The sequence below is a fragment of the Telopea speciosissima genome, chromosome 5, assembly GCF_018873765.1.
Source record: "Telopea speciosissima isolate NSW1024214 ecotype Mountain lineage chromosome 5, Tspe_v1, whole genome shotgun sequence".
Taxonomy (NCBI): Eukaryota; Viridiplantae; Streptophyta; class Magnoliopsida; order Proteales; family Proteaceae; genus Telopea; species Telopea speciosissima.
Genome location: NC_057920.1, coordinates 15,453,434 through 15,477,198, shown reverse-complemented (window position 1 = coordinate 15,477,198; position 23,765 = coordinate 15,453,434). Strand labels below are relative to the sequence as shown.

At 38.3% G+C, this 23,765-nt stretch overlaps 3 protein-coding genes across 3 annotated transcripts in view; 2 read left to right on the top strand and 1 right to left on the bottom strand.

Moving 5' to 3' along the window:
* LOC122661826 (uncharacterized RNA-binding protein C17H9.04c-like) overlaps window positions 1–8,183 on the top strand; it is a 30,115-nt gene extending 21,932 nt beyond the window's left edge. The window contains exon 7 of the mRNA XM_043857337.1: window positions 8,083–8,183. Coding sequence (XP_043713272.1) covers window positions 8,083–8,131 — 49 coding nt within the window. The 3' untranslated portion in view covers window positions 8,132–8,183. The remainder of the gene's footprint in view (window positions 1–8,082) is intronic.
* A 3,191-nt stretch (window positions 8,184–11,374) lies between these two features.
* Window positions 11,375–17,110, top strand: LOC122661827 (probable diphthine methyl ester synthase). Its single transcript, XM_043857338.1, has 6 exons — window positions 11,375–11,602; window positions 11,725–11,849; window positions 12,541–12,770; window positions 14,653–14,692; window positions 14,821–14,912; window positions 16,891–17,110. Exons 1-6 carry the CDS (start codon window positions 11,453–11,455, stop codon window positions 17,106–17,108), a joined length of 855 nt encoding a protein of 284 aa, XP_043713273.1. The 5' UTR covers window positions 11,375–11,452; the 3' UTR covers window positions 17,109–17,110.
* A 4,353-nt stretch (window positions 17,111–21,463) lies between these two features.
* Window positions 21,464–23,541, bottom strand: LOC122661705 (protein disulfide-isomerase LQY1, chloroplastic). Its single transcript, XM_043857202.1, has 5 exons — window positions 23,347–23,541; window positions 23,170–23,253; window positions 23,014–23,065; window positions 21,836–21,992; window positions 21,464–21,635 (listed from the first exon to the last, which is right to left on the bottom strand). The coding sequence occupies exons 1-5, from the start codon at window positions 23,497–23,499 to the stop codon at window positions 21,614–21,616; spliced, it is 468 nt and encodes a 155-aa protein (XP_043713137.1). The 5' UTR covers window positions 23,500–23,541; the 3' UTR covers window positions 21,464–21,613.
* Between the last annotated feature and the right edge of the window lie 224 nt (window positions 23,542–23,765).

The window sequence follows — 23,765 nt, the reverse complement described above, 5'->3', positions numbered from 1 at the left end:
AAAAACCCTGTGGCACTCCTATTTGCCTTGCTGATCAGACCTCTTTTTCTGTCTGCAACATCAAAGAATCAACTGGGGTACAGTCTGGACTGTTTTCTGACTATGAAGAACCTGCGGCACTCCTTTTTTTGTTTTTGATATTTTCTGCTGCAATCAAGAATCCATGGATCTCTGAATCTAACCTTCGGATGTACTTGATTTTATGGAGTTTCACTCTATGCATCTGTCACATTAATCGACCAGAACTTGATCTGGTTCTGATCTCCAAGTTATGGGTTCTAGAAGTTCCTGTTTTTCTAGGACTTCTAGTTTCTATTTCTGATATATTGACCTCTGTGCCTTATATTGGATCTATTCCATATATTGGGGAATGGGGATTACAGCTGTTGTGTGCAAGGAATGTTTGACCAGAGTTGTAGTGGGATCAGACTCTCTGTCTGTGAGTTATTATCATTCAATTATGCCCTGCTGCTATGATATTGTTTCTAAACTGCTGCTACGTTGTTAGCTTGCTTAGCTTTGATGGAACCTTTGGCTTAGGCTCTCTTTGGTATAGTTTAAATTTATGTTTATGGAACACATAAACATAAATAGATGTGTTTGGTATGATTTATGACCCCTATTTCTCTTTAAAATAAATCAATATGAGCATAGATTCATAAACAGCTCGAGAGTTGTTTATGATTTATCACCATAAACTGTTATTGTGTGTTTATGCTGGTACCATTAATGAACATGTGCATAATTGCTACTTAAGTGGGGGTTAAATTGTAAAATTAACAAAAATTAGAACAAAACCTTTCTCTCTCTCTCCAACCCTCACTGTGCCCCCACTCTCTCTCTTAACATATATTAGGGGTGTCAAAACCTAGCCTGAACCGACTGAAACCGATATGAGCTTATTGGATCATGTTTCGAATTGGGGTTTTTTGACACTTTAATCAAAATGGACTGCACCAAAGTCAATAAGACACCGAACCAAACTTAAAAAACCGGACTGAAACCAATATAACCCAGTAAGAAGCCAATACCATCCCGAAATTTATCGGTTTTAAATATATTTATAATGCAACCTGAAACCAAACCGATAGTAAACCAATAAGAGAAACCATAGTTGTCAAGGCGTCGCCTAGGCGCCGCCTTGGCGTCCAAGCGGGAATCCAAGGGCTAAGCTATGGTACGCTTAATTAGAGTCACGAAAGGCGTCCGCCTTGACCAACTAGGCGTCGCCAAGGCGGTTGAAGCGACGCCTTGGTGCGCCATGTGGTCAAGTCGGCCGCCTCTCTTGAGAGTGGTTTTTTTTTTCATGCATTAGTCCTTTATTCTGTTTCTTTGCTTTTTATTTGTTGATGTAAAAGTATTTCGTGTAATGCTGCTACATGGGATCATACAAAACTGAAATCCCTAAAAAGCTAAAAGTTAAAAACCTAAAACTTCTCAAAAAGTTAAAAAAAAGTGAAAGTCCTCGACCAGTTTTTTCTCTCTGCGAAATCTGCGCAAACGAAGGCGGCAAAGCTTCTTCCTAGTTCCTCTATTCCGGCACTATTCCGGCAACTAGACTTAGACGAAGGCGGCAAAGCTTCTTCCATCTGCGGCAAGGTAAGCTTCTTCCAACTCCATAGTCGTCTTCTTCTTCTTCAACTCTTTTTTTTTTTTTTTTTTATCGTCTGCTGCTGCTTCTCTTTTTCTTTTTTGGCTTGGAATGCTTGGATAGCTGCTTTGCTTCTTCTGTTTCTTCTTCTTGGTTTTTTTTTGCTTGAATGCTTGGTTAACTTCTCTTCTTCTTCTCTGTAGTTTGTAACGCATGCTGCTGCTTCTCTTTTTCTTTTTTGCTTGGATAGCTGCTCTGCTTCTTCTTCACTTTAACGCACTAACCTGCTGCTGCTTCTCTGTTTTTTTTTTTTTGCTTGAATGCTTGGTTAACTGCTCTTGTTCTTCTCTGTAGTTTGTAACGCATGCTGATGCTGCTGCAGCTTCTCTGTTTTTTTTCCTTTGCATAACTGCTGCTTCTTCTTCTCTGTTTTGTTTTATTTTTTTTCTTTGTTTAACTGCAGCTTCTTCTTCTCTGTAGTCTATAACGCCTCCTGCTGCAGCTGCTTCTCTGTTTTTTTCTTTTTGCTTTGTTGAACTGCTGCTTCTTCTTCTCTGTAGTACTAACACCTGCTGCAACTATGTCTTTTATGAAATGATGATAATAGTTAGTTTTTTATCTAGGACTTAGTGATTATTGATGAGTGATTAACTGATTAATAAATAAGAGAATGCTGATTATTCATTTTTGACTTTGTGTTATTTCTTTTAGATTTTTAATTAATTTATGATGTTTGATTATTCTGAATTTTAATGTATCATGTATTATTTTTCATTTTGATGACTTGAGGTGGCTTAAATTTAATTTTTAATGATATAAGGTGCATCATGCCATCATGTATTGAGTGTTTCGGGGGGGGGGGGAGGGGAAAAACTAACACTAGACCGCCTTTACCGCTTAGGCGGCCGCTTTACCGCCTAAGCGCTTAGACATGCCTGCACCGCCTTGGACTGCCATGCTGCCGTGACAACTATGAGAGAAACCGAACCGAACCGAAACCGGTGCATCCTTATTGGATCATGTTATTGAAACCGGTGAAATTGAACCAGAACCGGTCCAAACTGACCAATTGACACCCCTAATATATATTTATATATACTACTATACATATTATAATAATATATAATATAATATAAAATAAGCCTTTTGATATATATATATATATATTATAATAACTTAATACATAATATATTCTTCACTTAAACAGACCAAATCTATATTTCATTATATAATCTATTATGTCTTGTAGTAACCAAACGATTATTGTTTATAGCCCATTACTTATTATCATAATTGATTATTCATAAATAGGTCATAAATATAAATATAAACTATGCCAAAGAGAGCTTTACTGTTTGCCATAGTGTTAGAGAGATTGATGTTTGTGGTCAAATCTGAGATTTCTATATCTATAATGGTGATCTATAAGGTTGCGGGATGGTTCATTAATATTTACTTTGTTCTGATCTGTTGCTGCCGATTGATGCTATTGAAGTCGTTGCTATGGCTGATGCCATCTACGTTCTGCAAGTGTTGTGCTGTTGGCATTATTGGTATTTTTTTTTTTAAAAATTCTCAGATTTATTTTAAATCTTATTAATTTGGGATCTTATTTGCTACAGCTGCTCTTGGTTATGTGGTTTGTGTGCTGCCAATACTTGTTGATACTGCAATATGAGGGATGTTTTTTGTTGTCTCCCCTGCATTCATTACCTCTCCACGTGTAGCAAGTACACGTGAGGGGAGAGATTGGAGGTGGTTAGGATTATTTCTTTTTATTGAATATTTTCTATTATGAAGATTGTGTCTCCTTGTTGGAGATTTTTTGCTTGTCTTCTTATGAATATTATTTGTGTTTTCTTCGTGAAGATTCTTGGCTGTCGCCGTGTTGGAGGTTATTTGCCCGTTCGATGATTTATTCATCTCCTTCTGCTTCTTTTCTCTGGGCATTTGCTATTGCTGTTGTTGTTGAAGACTTCTGGCCTGCAACGATGATTTCTTCATTTGCTACTGCTGCTCTTTTCTGGTCTGCAGTTGATGTTATCTGCTGCCTATATTGTTCGTTATTATATGGGTTTTTTCTTCACGAAGAATTTTCTTTATTGCTGCTGCTTGTGGCTGAAATGTTTTTGTTGGTACTGTGATTAGAAGTCAGTTTTTTCTGTGATTCTATTATTTGGTGTGAGTTTACATATGGTTGCTGGCTACTAGCTTCTACGACTAATTTATCTGTTCAAGTCTGCTTCTGCTGGTTATGTCTGTTCTTGTTGTCTCAAGCTGGAGCCTAGGATATATATACTCCAGCTTGAGGGAGTGTTGAGATTCATGTGTTTACTACTATTGTAGAGGGGTAGTTTGGGTATATGGACTTATTTGTATTAGTTTATAGACAATTATATGTATTGGCTTATACACCAGGGGTATGCTTATAAATTGTAATTGTTTCTTTTATTCATTAAATATATATATATATACCTTATTGCGCATGGTTGGAGGATTAAGTCCAACCATGAGCTTGTTTTCTTCCTACGTTAGTTCTTTTCTTCTCTTTCGTTTTCTCTCCTTGTCTTCTCTTCTTCTTCTCATCTGATCCTCGTTATTCCTGTTTGATTTGTCACAGTTGTAATGTACTTTACGTTACATAGTGAACCTCATATTTTGTGTAGTTCAAGAGTTTGGGTGTCTTCAAATTGGATTACAGTTTTGTTTAAGAAATTTCTTGTGGCAATGAGTATTGCATCCCTTGCATCCAAACAAATGGCAAGTGGAAAATTTAATCTTGTTTCCAGTCCCTGGGTTATCATCACATGGAACTGCTTGACCATGGAGCTTCTAGAGCTAATGGTTCTGACCCATGCTGATGCTGATATTTCAGCCAAACCTGGCCTAATGATCTACATTCCGTAACATTTTTGAATTATAAGCATATTTTAGTGGCATTTTTTCTTACATTTGTTTCTTACATTATTTGGAGTGTAGATTTTCAGCTATGTCATATCACTCTTAAGATCCCGAATGTGAGACCATTTTTAATTGGAACAGACTTCTTGATTTTGTGTTACACTGTCCTCATTGGGAATGACTGGAAATAAGATGTTATATTTCTTAGGTGCTTAAGTACATAGTAAAAGTACAGATAAAAAGTAAAGATTCCTAGGAAGAAGGAAACTAGTCAGACTTCACTTTCAATTTGACAAATATCTTGAACTGTAAATCCAAGAGTTTATATTTGTTAAGATCTGTGTTAAAGCTTACTCATGATATGGAGAGTGTTCGTATGGTGTTTTATGTTTAGTGGTAGATAGTGTTAGTTATTTCCTTAGTCTAGTTATTTAATTTCCTCTTGTAATCAGACATATACTTTTAATAGGTTTTTGACTAAGAGTTTATTACCTTTTGTTATATATATTGAAGCTTGAACACGATAGGAGATATGGAATCCAATCATGGCCCATTGTTTTCCTTTTCTCCCATCGTCTCTTCTCTCTCTCTCTCTCTCTCTCTCTCTCTCTCTCGGTTTTCTTGTTCTTTCTTCTTCGCTTCTCTTCTCTTCTTCTTCACAAGTTCTGGTTGTTGAGATTTTGTTCCATGGTATCAGAGTGATGAAGAAGAAAAAACCAGATATTGTTTCTTCTCTTAATCTCTGTATTCAGAAATTGCTTATTGTGTTCTGTTTCTGGCGGTATCACCAGTTCACATAGTTTTGCTCGATCCGTACCAAACCCTTTCTTTCGTTCTTAAATTGAGTGAATACGTTCCTTACCGAAGGGCAATCCAACCTGTTCGATTTGGGACCATCATCCCATGCAGGTAGTGAGATCTGACTTGTTGAAGGAACCTGCAACAGTGAAGTCTGCCTGATCTTATTTCAGAGGTTCAATACTCAACTGTTGTTTGATGATTTGACCCTCTGTTGTTCATTTGTGAGAGATCTAAGAGTTGAGAACTCCCTCCTGAAATCTCACTTTGATTGGAGCCCAAATAGGTGAGATCTATTTCTTGAATCGATTTCCTCCTGCAGTTGGATTGTTTGGTCATATGAGGAAGACGACATTGTTCTTCTTTGCTTTAGAATCTTATTTCTTGTCTAAACTTCATAAAATACCCTTCCTTCTTAGAACTATTACCCTTTACCCTTATTTTGTTTCTCCTTCCCAAGTATACCCCCACATAATAAATACTTGTGTCCTTGTTTTAGTCTATTAAGTGACCCTTCCCTATTTGGTTAATTATGTCCCTACCACCCCCCTTGGATATTCGATTTATTTACAATTCTGCCATTACATTTGTTCTCTTGGCTGCCAACTATTATGTGCATGTGCTTTTATAGTAAGATTTAGCCATCGGATTACCATCAATTTTTTTGTCATCTTTTTTTGACTGATCATTACACTTGGTCAACAGATCTGCCCGATTGGATTAATTTTCTTGGGTTTCTTGGTAACCTGCTAATTTGGTGGGCATGCTATATGTAGTGCAAACCATCCATTTGATCAAATTAATATTCTGGGGACTATTATTATCGTCTGCAAGGAGCATTTAACCAGAATTTGGGAGACATCAAATTCTCTGGTTTTGGGTTATTAATTTAAAATTATTCTGCCCTGTTTGTGTCCTGTGTTGGAGTTCTTTATCTACTTTGATCTGATCCGTTGCTTCTATTGATGCTATTGCAGTTGCTCTTGATTATGAAATTTATGTTTTGCTCATCCTTCGTGATGCTGGTTACTGCTGCCATATGATGATGGGTTATCCTTTATTGCATCTTCTGCATTATTTGTCCACGTGGGTCACACGTAAGGAGGAGATTGGAGATTCTTATCTGAGCTATTTGAAAATTATTACTATTATCTACTTCTGCCATCAGCATAGTGTCGTCTATTTATTTAAAGATTATTATTATCTGTTCGTGTCCCTACTCGTGACCTCAACTACAATTTTATCTTATAAAGATGGGTTACCTGTTTGCAGCAACCTTATACTGTTATGTGGTTCCCAACAACCTTATGCTGTGTTATGTGGTTCCCAGCAACCTTATATTGTTATCAGTGGTTTCCAGAAACCTTATACTATGTTATGTGGTTCACAATAACCTATATAGCACTTTTATCTGTGGTCCGCGGTAACCTATAGTGCACTTTTACCAGTGGTTCGCAATGGCCTATTCAACAACAAGAACAACAACTCAGCCTTATCCCAACTAAATGGGGTCGGCTACATGGATCCTTGCCTTCCAATCAACTCTGTTCGAGGCCATACTTGATGCAAGGCCTAAGCTAGGCATGTCTTTCCTCACCACTTCTCCTAAGGTCATTTTAAGTCTTGCCCTGGCTCTTTTAGTTCCTTCAATTTGAATCAAATCACTCCTCCGTACTGGAGCATCCAAAGGCCTCCGTTGAACATGGCCATGCCACCTCAAACGACTTTCTCGTAGCTACTCCCAAACCAGCTCTAATAGGATCATTCCTTACTTTATCCTTCCTAGTTTTGCCACTCATCCATCGGTTCACAAGGACCTATGCTGCACTTTTATTTGTCTTCCTTGTGAAAATTATTGGTTGCCTTTCTTGAGAAGGGCTTATGATGTTGTTGTTGTTGCCATGACATTTTGGATTGTGGTTGGTATTCTTTGCCGCTTATTTTGTTTGTTGTTTTAGATTTTCAACATGAAGATTTTTTTTCTCAATTTCCGTGCTGATGTTTGATGTGCTTATGATTGTGTTGCGACTAGTAGGTGGTGTTGCTGAGAAATGGCTTTTACATATTGTTATATGTTCAAGTTGGGTTCTTCTGGTTATATCCATCTTTGTTGCTCCAAGATGGAGCCTATATCCTCTAGCTTCTTTTTTTTTTTTTTTTTGGGGGAGGGGGGAGTGTTATGATATGTGTTAAAGTCAACTCGCGATAGGGGGAGTGTCCCTATCTTGTTTTATCTGTAGTTTTAAAGTTATGTTAGTTATTTCCTTAGTCTACCTATTTACTTTATTTACGTTCCTCTTGTTATTAGACATATTCTCCTAGTAGGTTTCCTACTAAGAGTCAATTACCTTTTGTTATATACATTGAAGATTGACCATGATAGGGGCTACGGAATCCTATCGTGGTCCATTGTTTTCCTTTTCTCCCATCTTCTCTCTTGGTTCTCTTGTTCTTTCTTCTTCTTCATAGATTTTGGTTGTTGAGATTTTGTTCCAATATTAATTTATTGAAGACTTATTGGGAGGTATATGTGCGGGCATGTTAAAAGAATGACTTCCTAGACGAGTTTTTGTTTCACTAAAGTTTTGAGGACTTGTACCGAAGTAGGAATGGGAGTCTTATAATTTGAAGAATGTGGTAGTCAAGCCTGTTCAGGATGAATTATTCATTGCTTGCATGTATTTTGTGCCCATGGCTATTTTTTTTTTATTGTTATAAAATTATATTTTTGGGCTCTTTGTTTGGCTTTTTATAAATTCTTGTGCTCTAATAGTTCGAAACTTTTCTTTCAGATGTAAGACTCAAAGATACACACTCAGCCAGCCTGTTAGTGTTGCGTAGTTTCTACTTCCCTAGAGAGGTTGAGTTGGTCTACCTCTGCTCTTGGCTTTTTATTAAAGGGTTGAATGGTTGTGGGCTTTTAGCATTCACTGCTTTTGCTGGAGGGCTGATTTTGGCTTACCATAGTTTTAATTTGAAGGGTTTAACATAGTTCTAATTTGTTGATTTAAGATTGGCGTGATTACATGATAATTGCTTTGGTTCGAAATTATGTTCCTGGGTGTTTGATGCATCAAACAGATTCGAGGTTTGCCCCTTGTGTGGCACACATACTCTCCCTTTGGTGAGAGATTGACTTAAGATCTTATCTTTCCCATAGTTATGAATGAGGAAGAAGAGAATAATTATCACCTTCAATTCCTCTAATAGGGGGGAGTGGACCTCACCTTGGGCAGTGTTTTCGGGCAGGGGGTAGGGTGGTCATTTCTGCCCCCATGTGAGAAATTGGAGGAATTGGAGGGGGCAGCGAATTGGGAGTGCAGGGAATGTTCACGCACATGAATGATTCACGGCCGTGCAGATGGAATCTATTCTGTGCGAACGTTCTATCTGAACAGCTGTGAGTTGTTCACGTGCGTGAATGTACGTGAACATTCACCCGGTCACCCCCCTTGCGAATTAGAGGGGACAACGATTCAGTAGAGGTGACCCGTTCCCTAATCTTGGGTGAGATCTGCCTATGTTCAGGTATTCCCATTCCCTGTTTCTATATAAACCGTAAGATTCAATTTAAAAAAAATTTTATGGGTTAAGTTCATCTTGTCCTATTATCAGTGATTGTGTGAGCCTGGTTACGCTGCAGGCAATGCTTGGCATTTGTCCCACCCCCACTGCCATTTATAGTTGCTTAAAATGACATTTCTGGAAGCAAAAAGGATAGGTGTAAAGTAGGGATGTAAATGGATTGGATGTGATCGAATCCGAATATCTTTTGTCCGGATACGAATGCGAAAATTGAATTTAGATTTTCGACTATCTGTTTACATCTCTCAGTTTGTAATCCAAATTTTCCTTCCCACAACGGATGCAATTCACTTTCAATCCGTGTTTTAGTCTCATAATTTTCATTTCCTCAGTCTTTATAACCTATTGAATCTTTTCAAACCCTATTTCGATTTGCATTCATATTTTAAGGAAAAAATATAATAAATTAATTAAAAACGAAGAGTATTTACAATAGAGCTTGGTTTGGAGTTTAATACATTGTCGTACGTCTTAAGTTTTCTAGTTTAAAACTTTAGATATAAAAAGGGGATAAAAGGTGAGAATCCATATACCAACGGGTGTGATTGAATCAAATCTAGATCGCTGATGTCATGATCCATGACTCTCAAGTAATTGATGCTTAAAAATCATGAAAAAAATGGTAGATAAATCAGGGCGGAAAGAAAATATTGACAAAGGGGAAAATTGAGTTTGATTTCATATAACATTTCTATGACCTTCATTTTCCTTCCTCATGTTATTTAGATTCAGAAATTTATAAACACACACACACTATCAATTTTAGACAAGAAAAATAATACTTGAATTCTTCTTCTTCTTTCATCTATTTAGCTTCTTCCTCTTACCTCTTCTTCTATCATTTCAATAATTCCAAAGACGATTAACGTCTACTGGGCCACCTGAAGTTGATGGATCCTCGAGACAACTGAAGAGCTTTCAGTATTGATCTTAGTGATCAGAACTGTTTCTTGCAAGATGCTAACCATTTCCCTTTCAACTTTGCTACTCTGTCTCATGCTTGCTTCATGGTTCCTAAACAAAGCTCTCAAGAAGGCATGGTCTGAAGTAGTGAATTAAAAGAAGAGAATTGAAGAAATCAACGAAGTAGGGGACACATCAGAGGGTTAGCATAAGCAGTAAAAAGAGGAGAATTGAAGAAATCATCCCTCTCTCTTCTTGGTTTTTCTGGCCTTCCATTGGGTTGGAGAAGCAGGTCACGTGAGTTGTCTTAGAAGAATCCATTAGTGGAGGCAAAATGAAGGTAACCAGTTCATCTCCAAAGGAGCTCAAATCTTCCTGAAACAAGTGTTTTCTTCCCATCGAAACTCTTCGGAAATAGCCTAAAAATCACCCACTCATTCTGTAAAAGAACGAAAAGATGAAAAAAAAAAAAACAGGGAGGAAATTATGGAGGAGGAAGACGAAGGAGCGGTGGAGAGGAGAGGGCAGGGATGGAGGTGGTGACAGAGCGCGAATAGCAGGGGCGGTGTTTGTAACGGTGGCCAGGGGTGGGGCTGTGAAGGATCTAAGAAGAAGGGGATGATGAAACCGAATTTTTTTCCTGTGCTATACCTTGCCCGGTACAGTGTTCCAATTCAGGAGGTGGAAATGACGTTTTAACCTCCCTCGGGCAGGGGGTTAGATCACGGCTCCCTATGAGTGGAGCTGGACCACTGTACCGGGCAAGGAACTGGAGACAATAATGAAACCTGCTGTCACGTTGAGTTGACTGGCTTTATATTCTACGGTTGAGATTTAAGATCCTTAAACCAACGATCGAGATTGAAAGAGATGCTGCTTGGCAGAGTTCAGGCACTGCCACCGCTCACCACTAGAGTAGGATACATTATTAATATTTATGTGGGATTGTGATCCTCTACGGTACCCTGCCCGTAGCGGCCTATGCGGCCCAGACAGAATGTCGGGTGTAATGTCCGCCTTACCCCTGCCCAAGCGCCTTGCCCGAATAGGGGTAAGACGAACATTACGCGCGGCATTCTGTATGGGCCGCACAGTCGCTACGGACAAGACCCCGCAGAAGATGTGTATTGATATTTATGTACCTATCTCTCCCCTCTAAAACATAAATTAACCTCCTTACCCTCCCATATATATTACCAAAAAACAGAGAGAGAGGTATCAAAACCCCAAAATCTCGATTTCCCCTTCTTACTTCTCTGGAGGCAAGTTTCGAAATCTTTCAGGTTTGGTTCTTCCTTGCTGCCGCCTATAGTTGCAGCGGCGAGTGTCCGGTAATTGCAGATTTCGTTCTCCGACAGTACCTTTGATTGCAGCGGAGGGATTCTCTGTAAGTCTCTCTCTCGCGCGCAAAGAAGCAAACAAGCTGAATCCAAGCCTTCTGCGACACTGTACACTGCTCAGATGAACCTTATTAAATTCGAACCACATTATTGCCGTACATGTTTTTTAGTTTCATATTTTTAAAAGTAATATTGACGCCTAGATTCGTTTAATACCTGTATGTATCAGTATCCTTTCTTTTGCTGTAACTGAACTTAGACTCATTTAGTATCTATTTCACTGCTTGAAGCTCGGAGAAACCAGAATCATTTCAGAATCAAGAAAGCAAGAGAGATGTTGTATATAATAGGTTTGGGTCTGGGTGATGAGAGGGATATCACCCTTAGAGGCCTGGAGGCTGTGAGGAAATGCGATAAAGTGTACGTGGAAGCTTACACTTCTCTCCTCTCTTTCGGTCTCTCTTCTGATGGCTTTTCGACTTTGGTAACTTGCTTCTCTTTTCCATATTGTTCTGGTCAGATGCTTATTACTTGTATCAGTTGACGAGTTTATCATTTTCTTTTTCTCTACCTCTTCCTTGTTAATGTGAGATTTCGGTTTGGCAGGAAGAGTTATATGGGAAGCCCGTCATACTTGCAGATAGAGAAATGGTTGAAGAACAGGCTCATGATATATTGGCGGAGGCTGGGGGCTCTAATGTGGCCTTCCTGGTTGTTGGGGATCCTTTTGGGTAACTTACATTATTTTCTATGATTTTGCATTTATGTTTGCTTGTCTTAATTATTATGATTACGCTCTCAGAAAATCATTTTGCATTTATGTTTGCTTGTCGTAGTTATGATGATTAGGCTTTCAGAATTCTGTGCATTGGTTGATACTGTTCATGGCTTTGATCCAATCATTACCATCTTAACTGTCACAAAATTTTGATCTTTTTCTAAGTTAATATTAGTAGAGATTATGGACTCGCAGAAGTATTCTGCTTGCCTTATCTCGAGGGTATTTTGATAGATGAATGGGAGGATTAGTTTGTGTTTGTAAATTCCTATTGCCCAATGTGGTTAATATGCGTTAGTAAATTCCTGTTGCCCAATGTGGTCAACATTTGTTGCTGCTTCCTCATAATTGGATTAGTAGTGATATCTTAACTTCTTACTAGAGGGTCCATCAATCCCTCAGTTTCCATCTGCACTTGAAGCTTCCAGGAACAGTTGTATGTTTATCCTTCGCACATCAATAGTATAGGCAAAACATAGTGAAGTTTTTACTTTTTGTTTTTTGTTTTTTGTTTGTTTTTTCGTGTTTTTTTTTTTTTTTTCCCCGAATCATGGTATACTGTTTCTCTTATGTTAAGACGATTCTATGTTTTCTAATGTAATTACCATCCTCATATAGCTGTTGACTTTTCATGCGGAAAACAGAGCTACAACACATTCCGATCTGGTTGTCCGAGCCAAGAGCTTGGGTGTGGAAGTCAAGGTCATACACAATGCATCAGTAATGAATGCTGTTGGAGTCTGTGGTTTGCAACTCTACCGATATGGAGAAACTGTCTCCATACCATTTTTCACTGAGACATGGAGGCCTGACAGTTTCTATGAGAAGATTCAGAGAAACCGTGTACTTGGATTACATACACTTTGCTTATTAGGTACATTCTTATATTAATTTTCAGCCTCTATTTATTACTGTCTTAGGGTTTTGCTCATTTGAGGTGCTGGCTCTGTAGGGCTCTTGTTTCTTGAGGGTATAAGAAAGCAAAAGACTATTGCTCCCAGGCATTATCACCCACTGCAATTTTGTAGAAGGTTTCTGTTTGTAAAGTTTGTAATTGTACTTGTCTTCGGCCTGTACATCTATTCTAAGCTCTTATTGTCTGTAACAATATTAGTTGGGTGTTATAACCATTCATGCTAGTGCCAAGAGAAAAAAATTTATTTGCCTAAAAGGTTACCGGTGAGATCCAGTGGGAGATCAATTTGCAACAGGATCCCAGCAAAAAAGACAAAACAGATTAGAAGAAATTTAAATAGCTCAAAAAGGGCTTGTCTGGTTATGTTCAAATTCTGGTCGAAGGCTGTTCTTAATTGGGTAGGTTATTCTGTCAAGTTTTGTCTGAATCTGATGGACAGAACCACAGATGTTGGGTAATCCTACGAGGAGTAGGATAGTTCAAGTTCTGCAGAATGGCAGGACAGATTAGAATTCTTATTCTCATTAAAAAAAAAAAAAAAAGATTAGAGTTCTTATCAAATTTTCAGTTAAGAGCTAGAAAATTGAATAAACTAGTAACATAGAACAGGAAACAGAATAGTAAACCAGATTCATAAAACTGAGATTTTTGGGAATCAGACTTGAAGTAGGATTGCTGAAATCTATGGCAGAAACATAATGATGTAGAGTATAAATAACAGTAACTAATAAGTAGAACAATATTCTGAACTCAGATTTAAGTATTCAGATCAGGTAACAGAGTTTTTGAAAAATTTTAATTCAAGTAGAAAAGCTGAAATTCGATTAGAAGAAGATTTGAAAACCGAACTTGGGACTAGAATTCAGAAACAGAAAACTGAATAAGAACAAGACTGAAACCTAACCAACAGTACAATATTTATGCAAGCAAACTGAGTTAAATGAATGGCAGAGCATGGTACGCGCAAGCTAGAAAAGATGTTCAGAAAGTTCACTACTGAATTCACAGTAGTTAAACCCTCTTGAACCCATGGCCTCAAGAGTCAAAACACCTGAATCCTACTGATGCAACACTGATCCACAGGCCAAAATTAATTGTATAGCCCTTACATATGTTTAAATAAAAAAACTCTAAAAAGGACTCAAACTAAGCCTAAAACTGCTCCAACCAATAGCTTGCTTTGGAGGTGGGCTTAGTTGCCTAGAATTCTTAAATATAATAAAGAAAGAGACCGAAACTAGACTGGATTTAATAAAGAAAAGAGACTGAAATTATACTGGATTTTAGTAACCAATTCCAGCCCCACTATTATAATATAATAATGAAAATAGAACTCTAAACAAACAACAAACTCCACATTTTCACTCACTTATAAATCCCATATTCTTACTCCTACCCATATTTTAGGCCCATTAAAGTGACCTATTACAGTGAAAATCCATTGGACCAAATACCCAACACGCATATAACCCAAGCCAAGGCTTATTTCTACTAAAATACGCCCACTGCTGTGCTTTATCTGCATCAAAAGGACACTTGGTAGAACACCAGATGAAAGACCCATACAATTTCTCAACTAGAATCCTTGGAATATCTGGTTTGCTATTGGGCTATGTTTATTAACTAGAATACTGATTAGACAACCCACAATTCTCATAAGTGGTTCACGTCAGATGCTTTATCATTAAGAAAGATAACTTATCTCTTTTTGGTTCTTCATGGAAAGCAAACATTTCCCCTTTGAAATTGCTTGCCCTTTCTTTGTGAGAAACCCTGTAAATATTTTTTTTCTATGTGTTCCTTATGTCTAAAAGTATGCTGATATATATTAGAACTGCAGATATCCGTGTGAAAGAACCATCGCTGGAATCTTTGTGCAGGTGAGAACTCAAAATAAATTGATGCCTTTGTTTTGCCTGGTAAAAGTTTGGTTAGTTCTTGCTTCTGTTATTTCCCAACTGCTGTCAAGTTAGTTATTCCTTTGTCTGTGCCCATTGATTATTTCCAGAGGAAAAAAGCAATATGAACAGCCAAGATACATGACAATTAACATTGCCATTGAACAACTGTTGGAGGTTGAAAAAATGCGTGGAGAATCTGGTATGACAATTGCCTTGTTCATTGGGTTTAGCATCCCATTCCCACTCATAAACTATAACTGGCACATTATTTTTGTTTTGAGTTTTGTTGGGTAAATGACATCTAGGGTACCTAACGTTTCAAGAAATTGCAGCTAAGATACCCAATGTTTCACATATTGTGTTTGGGATACCTAAACCAGGATAACATAAATCAAGTTAATCTCTTTTTTTTTTTGTATTTGCTTTTTTACCCTTATATATACTTGTTATTTTTCCTTCCATTCTCAAGTAAACCTATAACGCTGTCCAATATAACTTTGAATATACTTGTAATCCATTGGATAAACCTATGATAGTGGGTGCTATCTTTTGTACTGGCATTATAATTCCCTCTCAGTTCTTTGTTGGGAAAAATGGGTGTAGTAGCTCCCAGATGTAGGTGCAGCCAAAGTAGTGTATTGGGTAGATATGAAGCCCTTACAGGCACTACTCCGGAGACGTAGGCATCTTGCCGAACCTCATAAAATTTCTGTGTTGTGGGTGTGTGCCTTCTAGTTGCATTTGTGGAGCTAGAAGTGATTGTGTGCAGGATGGGTGTACACACTTGGTAGAGCGTTTAACAGTCAGGCTGGGGTGTGTACACGAATGTGTGGTGGTTTGTGTTAAGTGCCAACAGATGTTGCTTGTGTCAGTGTGTGTGAAACAGAAAAGGGAAGAAAATTGAATCACTGATTCACCCCCCCCTCTGTTTCCTTAATCTTGTCATTTATAATAGATTTGTGGTCAGTTTGCTTCCATGTTTTGGTATATAGGTTTCTGTTGACATTCTCTTTTATATCCTGGCTTTAGTCTGTGTTTATTCAGCTGTTTCTTTCCTGGGAAAAAACAAAAAGACATGCTCTGTTTCTGAAATTTCTGCAACTCACCCATCAATCCATCCATAGTTGCTTTGGAATTCTATTTTCTAGTTTGGGAATAACTTGCTGGGCTTGGGCAATCCTATTGGTGAAGCCATATTCTGATCTGTTTGAATTTCAGCAAGTTATAGCTTACCTTATGGAACTGGTTTACCACCCTTATTGTTCAGTCGTGAGATTGAAGGAGATCTGTTTCCTTATTTATAAATAATGGTAGATTCTTGTTATTACCCAACGGTCCCCCTATTTATAAATTGTTTCTGTTTTATCCTCATACCATTCTGAAATTCTAGAAAAGTTCTTTCAAATTTTATTTCCTATTTAGTAACTGATTCTGTTTTCTTTCCAAAAGGGGTCGTAAACTGTTTCTGAAAGTTACAAAATTGCCACTGCACTGTTTGCGCCCATATGACCTAATTAGAGAGTTGGAAAATTAGGTTGCATTGGACCCTTATATCAACAACTGCCACAATGACACTGGAGTTTAGGTTCTAAATTCCACTCCACCCGCAAAACCATCTGTCTTGACCTGGTCTAGGATATTAGGATAGATGGTTGTGCACACATTGTTGGAATGAGGACGGCTTCCTTGGAGCTCAGCGCTGACAAATGGCTATAACTATCTGTTCGAAGTGGCTTCTTTGCAAATATATATGTAAATCGAGCTGAAGCAAGTATATCCAACAATCCCAAATTTAACAGTTGACTGTGCTGATACTGTGTAGTTGCCTGATTTGCTTAGTTTTAGGCCTCAAGTTCATTTGAAGCTTCATAATTAGCCATTGATTTCACCATTCGAGCTTAGGTTTTTTGTTTATGCTCTTCCCATTTTCTAAGGGATATTTTCTTTATGCCCCAACTGCCTTGGATGTGTCTCATGACTACAGCAATAGGGTGGATGGAGTCGAATGGAATTATTCCAGTACTTACTATTTTCTGCTTCAATGCACTTCACGAAGATAGCATCTTCAATTATTCCGTTCTTTCTTGTAGCGTATATCTATTGTATGAGACCAGGAAAGGAGACCAATGGCTTTAACGGTTATGCGTCTTTCTTCTGTGTCATTGCATGATCTTCAGCATACAATGAAGACACAACTTGTGTTGGTTTTGCTCGCCTTGGCAGTGAAGATCAGATGGTAGTTGCAGGTCCGATGAGAGAAATACTTATGGTTGATTTTGGAGCACCTTTGCATTGCCTTGTCATAGTAGGCAAAACCCATCCCGTGGAGGAGGAAATGCTGGAATTTTACACTCTCAAAAGGGAAGACCAACTAAAAGACAAAGGCACTGCTTGATCTTTAGCTTAAATGGGGCTAGTCAAAAAAATATCCCTCCAGTGACAGGTTACTCCTTGGCACTGACTCTCTCTCTCTTCTAATTTTTTTTTTTTTTTTTTTTTTTTTTTTTAATTCTACTCCTTTGGAGAGAATGTTTGGATGCATATCTTGAACTTTCGGATGGTTTGTGAGGTTAGTCTCGAAAAGGTATCAGTTGAATAATAGATTTCAAGGACTGAGAAGGCTGGTTTTTTGATATTGTCAGGATGCATGTTTATGGACCCAACTAGATATGAAGTTTGTGATTGTATTAAGGTAAAGAGTACATCCCTACTTTTATTCTTTTTTATTTTAACATGTTTTTGAAACAATTTTTTGGATTGGGTTGGGTTGGGTGGTATGGTTTCAAATCTCAGTATTGGCTGAGGCTGATACCAATACTTGGATGATACCGTTTTGGCCTAACGGGCTGTGGTAATGGCAAAATCGTCTAAAAAATAATGTTTTAAAGAAAAATGGGGGCAAAACCATCCCAGGCAGGCCGATCCGTATTGGTATCGGTATTGTATTCGGTATCAGTATCGACCAATACCAGTACCGATGTCAATATTTAAAACCGTGGTGGGTTGGGGTTGGACGAGGGTTGAAAGAATGTTTTTGTTCAAAAGATGCTGCCTAAACGTATTAGCCTTGTCAGATACATCAACAGACTAATAGCATACGAACCTCTTTCAGCCACATGAACATTTATATGCAACTACTAATTGCATCTCTTTACCTAAATGCCCTTTCAGAAGGCAGTAACTCAAAACTGAAGATTAAAAGCAAATGGATATAAACGAGCCTGCATGGGAAGACAGACCAAGGACAACTGGATGAATAGAAATTCAAATTATTTCAGCATTTTGCAGGGAGACAGTTTGGAGTTCTATCAATTTTTTTTCATGGTCACTAGGACATCTTCATTCCTGTGCTAGGTACTTCTCCTGCTTCTCATTTCTTACTATCATTTCTCTCAGATTTGTGCAATGCCTGTTTAGGTTTTGGGTTTTGCTGCCTCTTCTTCCCTCAGATTTGTTACATTTAGCCATTTGTAGCATTATTTCGTGTTACCTAAAGGTATGCATTAGTATTAAGGTTTGTCTTCAGCATTTCATTATGTGGTTATTTACATAACTATTCGTATTTACCTCAACCAAATACAAATGTGAGGTTCCACTTTCTTAATGTCTTAGGGGTGTTTCTAAGAGACATGGAACTTAGGTCTCTTTCACTGTGTGTAATCCAAGCTTGCAAGGATTTTCCATTCTTTCCATGGTCAGATTCTCATCAGTATTGGATTCAGCATCTAGGTCGTCGACTCTCTATCAATGCAATTCTCTCCAAGGAATAACCCTTAGCTCTTGCTTTCACCATCATCATCATGATGGGATATATTTTGGCTGAAGCTTTATAGATAGACTGGTTGGCCATTCTAGAAGATCGATCAAATTTTAGTTGTGAAATGCTTTTCATGGAATGGGATTAGATTTTTTTATTAATTAGAGTACTAATTGTTTAAAAGCTAAGATTAGAGGGTGTGTGCAACACCTAATTCACCACATCTTTCAACAGCTAACCCTCCCACCTCTTCTTTCTAATGTGGTATTAAGAGAGCTTTATCCACTGAAGCTGTTGCTAAGTTGAGAATTAGGAGAGAAGGAATTATCATAATGTGAACAGAGTCAAGTAATTGACTGCACTATATGTGGTAAGGTGTCAAAAACCTAAACGAACCGGTAAAACCGGCCCGACCGAACCCAATCCAAACCGAACCAAGGCCTTATCGGTTTGGCTTCGGTTTACGGGTTATAGCACGTACACAGGCCACCAATTGGCCCGCCCGATAGGACCAAACCCGAACACAAACAACCCCCAAACCTTAAAAACTCTACCTAATCCCTACCCAAAAGCAAACTATACCCGGTTTTCAAACCGAACCTGAGTCCAACCCAAACTGAAACCAAAAAAACGGAACAGCACGATTGACACCCTTTCTATATGGCATTGAATTAAGAAATATACCTTAGATATACGATAGGATAAAGCACATAGTTTTATCCTCTTGTAGAAAACCATGGATTCGTACATGTGTGAAAACCCACATAGTTTCTAGGTAGCCCATCTACTTCAAATCCATGTTCCACCGGAAAATAGGACCCATCTTGGCCCACATTGATAAGCCCATAACTGAGCAAACAAAGTATTAAAGTATGATATACGTTGATGGTTCCATCACTGTCTAACTGAGCATTTCAGAAGAGCATCTCTCATTCTCTCCTCTCCCTGAGAATAGAACCACCTCATACGTATTAAAGTATGATATACGTATGATATTCGTTTTTTTTTTTTTTTTGGGGGGGGGGGGGGTGGGGGAGAGATGGTTACAATTAGATTTCTAAACACAGCCTGAATCTCTCACATGGAAGAATGATGTGGCAAATTTGATTGTTAGGTTTCTTTCAACTACCTGTTAACCTGATGATTCAATCCCCACCTCTTCCCGCTCATCTGCACCCGAACCCTCCCTACCTCCTACTAGACATAATTGATGCTCGATTCGCTGCCAGAAAACTGAGGGCCTAAAAGAAGGTTTTGGTAGCCGGAGTGATCCAATGTGAATTGCCTAGCTTGGCCTTGTGTCCAATTTCAGCCTCAAATTCAATCATATTTTTAATTTTATGCTATACCCTTTTTTGTGTGTGTGTGTGTGTGGACTACATCCCAGTAGTCCCATGCATCCTCTTGTAGAAAACCATGGATTCGTACATGTGTTCAATTTCAGTACAAAATACCCACCTGAAATCAGCAAACCGAAATCAGAATTTTCACAGGTTATTGAGCAGATGATCAATTCTTTTTATTATTTTAAAGGGCTTCATTATGTGACAACTTTGGCTTCAAAGCCATTTTTCAGCAATTTTGACATGAATGTGGTGATGGTTATAAATTTGAATATGAGGACTGTAGGGTGCGTTGAACTTGAACACGAGGGAGTGTATGAGGATCATACAAGAAACGAAGCCTGAACTTTGGTACCCAGAGCAGGCCATCCATGTGGCTTTTACCTAGTGGTTGGTTTGCCAAAGCTAGCCATCAAGAGGCTCAAATCGAACCAGAGTGGCTCAGCAATTTTAATCACGTGGTAGGATGATATGGTAATTTGGATAGTTGGATAGATAGGTCTAGGGTTGAATTAGACACACATCAAATTTTAGTACCCAATTCAATCAAATACCTCATCTTGTATTAGTATGCATCATATTTTTCTGCTGTCCAAGGATGTCTCTGCATTATCTCGTAATCCTTGGATTTTTAGAGCTCTGTTTTTCCTGGTATACAAGACAAGGACCTTGGGGTCTACCTATCCACAAAATCTGTTCCTCATCCGATCTACCACTTGGCGGAAACTTGGGCCATCTTGAATAACTTAGCCATTTTGCAAGAAAATATTAGATTGACTGAGACTTAATTAAATGAGTGTCATACAAGAAGTGGGGTCTGAATTTTGGTGGCCAGAGCAGGCCATCCATGTTGCTTCTACCCAGTAATTAGTTTGGCCAAAGCTAGCCATCCAAGTGGCTCAAATAGAACCACCTGATGCATAAGCTCATCCTCATTGTCCGGCAGTGGGCCCCCTATGCCCTAGAGAAATGACCACCCTGACCCTTCCCTTGGATGTTTGTGTCACACTCTCATTGGCCCTGTGCTGGTGCTGGGCCACGCAGCCTGGCTGCAAACCATTTCCCAAGAAAATATTAAATTTAATGACTGTCATATTTAAGTCTTAAAAAGTCTAGGATGTCCAATCCTTATAAGCTTGACAAAACTGCCCAAATATATCTTACATGGTGGATTAGATGGGTTCCAAATTTTGTTGATGAGTAGACCTCAAGGTTACTGTTGATATATTAAGTTTTAGCCTTGATAGAGTTCACTAAGTAGCAAAATGAAGCTTTGAAATTCTAGAGATTATGGGAGATATAAACCGATGATTGAAAAATACAAGGATATATGAACATACATGGAAAGGTATTTGATTGAATTTGAGTCTAGAATTTGATATATGGTTCATCCATATGATTTACAATTACTTCGACATTCAGTTATCTAAAACCAATTGTTCATATGACTAAATAATCATGGACTTTCCTGATAAGCTTATCAAAATGAGCTGTGAAAAAGAAAAAATGAAAACTTTTTCTGAAATAGAATTGCGAGAGACCCAACTACAAGATTCTATTCTTTTGGATCAGATTTTGTTTTAGGAGTACGATTTGTTCATGTCAATTGAAAATTTTGTAAGATGGTGAGGACTTGTACACATAAATATAGTAATGGAAGAAGATTTGCATTAATACAATAGAGTGAACTAATTTATATGATATGAATAGTTACTACAAAATGTGTTGTGCTCGTCCTTGGATCTCTCCTGTTAATTGTGACTTGAATCCAGTAACTACTATCTAGTGCTACAAATTCTCTTAGTCATCGTCTTTGAACTCTCTGTTCAATACAAAAGTCACATACCTGTTAGGTCCTCTCTATGAATGTGTTTTTGTGTGTAAATTTACTGAAAGACAACTTAAGTAGGTAGGTATTCTGCTCCTTTCTTGAGGTTCAGGAGCAAGTCTATATTCTCCAATATATATGGGAAGGTATGGTTCATTAGTAGTTGTTCAGTAGTTCTTCAAACTGAAACATACCTGCGATCAAGGTAGCGAGGTTGAATTCCTGAGCCTTGACAGGTAGTGCAAGTCAAGGAGCCCACACCATCACAGTTGATGCAGCGTGAGACTTCCTTCTCATCTCCTCCGAGCTGTACACTCACAGCACCTGCCCCCATACAAAATCTGCATCTCTCTGATGTCAACCATTCCAATGGTTAATTTTCCTTCTTCCTCCTCAAAATTACACATATAGTGGTGTGATATTACACAAGCTTTTACTTGGCATCATATAATACCCATGTTGAGGTGGATGAGTGAAAAACTAAAATGATAAGAGAGTTTCCTACAAGGGCAGCGTAAGAAGGAATTTGAACGCTACAATCAATGAGGGGTTGGAAAATGGTATCATCATATAGAAACCACATGGTCAGAACAAGACAGAGAAATGTCGTTGTGGGTTTTAGTAGTTTTTTATATGAGGAAGGTATGAAGGAGTCTGTACAAGGATAGTATAGCAATCTTTTTCCTAAAAGACAAATAAGGATTAAACAAATTAGGCAAATTTATAATTAACTCTAATAAAAGCTAGACAAGTATAATGCTAGATACTTGACCAATAAGCTAAAAGCTTTAGAGCTGATGGAACGTGTTAAATCAAGCTCTTTAACCTATCCTATATTAGGCTGATCCAATCTAGTGCCCATACACTAGATTGAGCCCCATTAGGCACGTAATATACAACAACAAAGGCCTTTTAATGCTCCAATGAGGAGCAACAATATTATTTAAAGTAGAGGAGAAAAGAACCACCAGTAGGCCTGCTGGGGTAAGGGGCCAAACAAATTTTAAAATGACATTAGAAGAAGTGGTGAGGAGTGAGTGGAGTTGTATTATAAGTGGTAAGCAGAGTATCTTCAAAGAAGCTTAAATCTTTTATGGGTTAGGATTGGCAGTTCCTTCATGCCACTGCCCCAGAAGGTTCAAAATTGGCCCAACCTGACCCGATTACTTTGTTTTATTAATTGAATGGTCCAGCTTCTCACTCCCTTACCGATAAGTAATGGTTAGGTGGGCCATTCCGTGATCGGCAGGAGACATTTTCTGCAATCACCATTTTTCCCTTCGAAGAAAAAGGAGAAGAAGCACAAGAACATTGTCTTCCTAAAGAATTTGAAATTTTGAAATTATCAGTTTTAAGCCTTAACAGAACTTACGGGCACCGGTTCCATTACAGGGGAAACAAGCCTGCGTGTTCTCTCGCTTTGCCTGCAACCAAAATATACAAGAATGAAGGAAAAGAGGAAGAGACACAGGTAGTCGTTTTGTTCCTGTAAGATTCAAAATCAAAGCTACATTTCAAAGAGACTTACAGCGTTATCGATTTGAGTTTCGTAAAAGACAGGTATCCCTATCCCAATCGCTACGCTTGCAACCCCAACTGAGATCGCCACAATCTGATGATATTCACAGAATTAGTTTCTGAACTTAAAAACCCTTTTTAGTTAAAGAAGCAGAAAAAGAGATTAGAGAGAGAGAATGGAGAATACCGTGTTCTGATCGAGATCCACAGCTCTTATACATGGATACGAAGTGGGTGACCGTTGATGTAAGTTGGATTTGTTGCAGGGAGAAGCAAAGAACTTGTGGGGGCAAGAGATAAATAGAGAGTGAAGGCGTGGAACCGAAGGTGCTAAAGACATTTTTTCCCCTTCAATTCCCAGGCTTCCCTTTCTTCTTCTACCCTCCCTTATTTTTTGAGTTTTGTATTATGATTATGTCCTTCCTGACTGCTGAGGTCGATATTGAAACATACAGTTGGAGAGGAGGGGACGGGGGGAGGAGAGAGAGAGAGTGTTGGAGTACTTTGGAGTGTTTTGTTGAAGAAGATAGACAACCAATTTGGTAGGGATGAATAAAGCCACATATTTCTGGATATGGTGGGGTCCCAATTCCCAACATGGTCCGG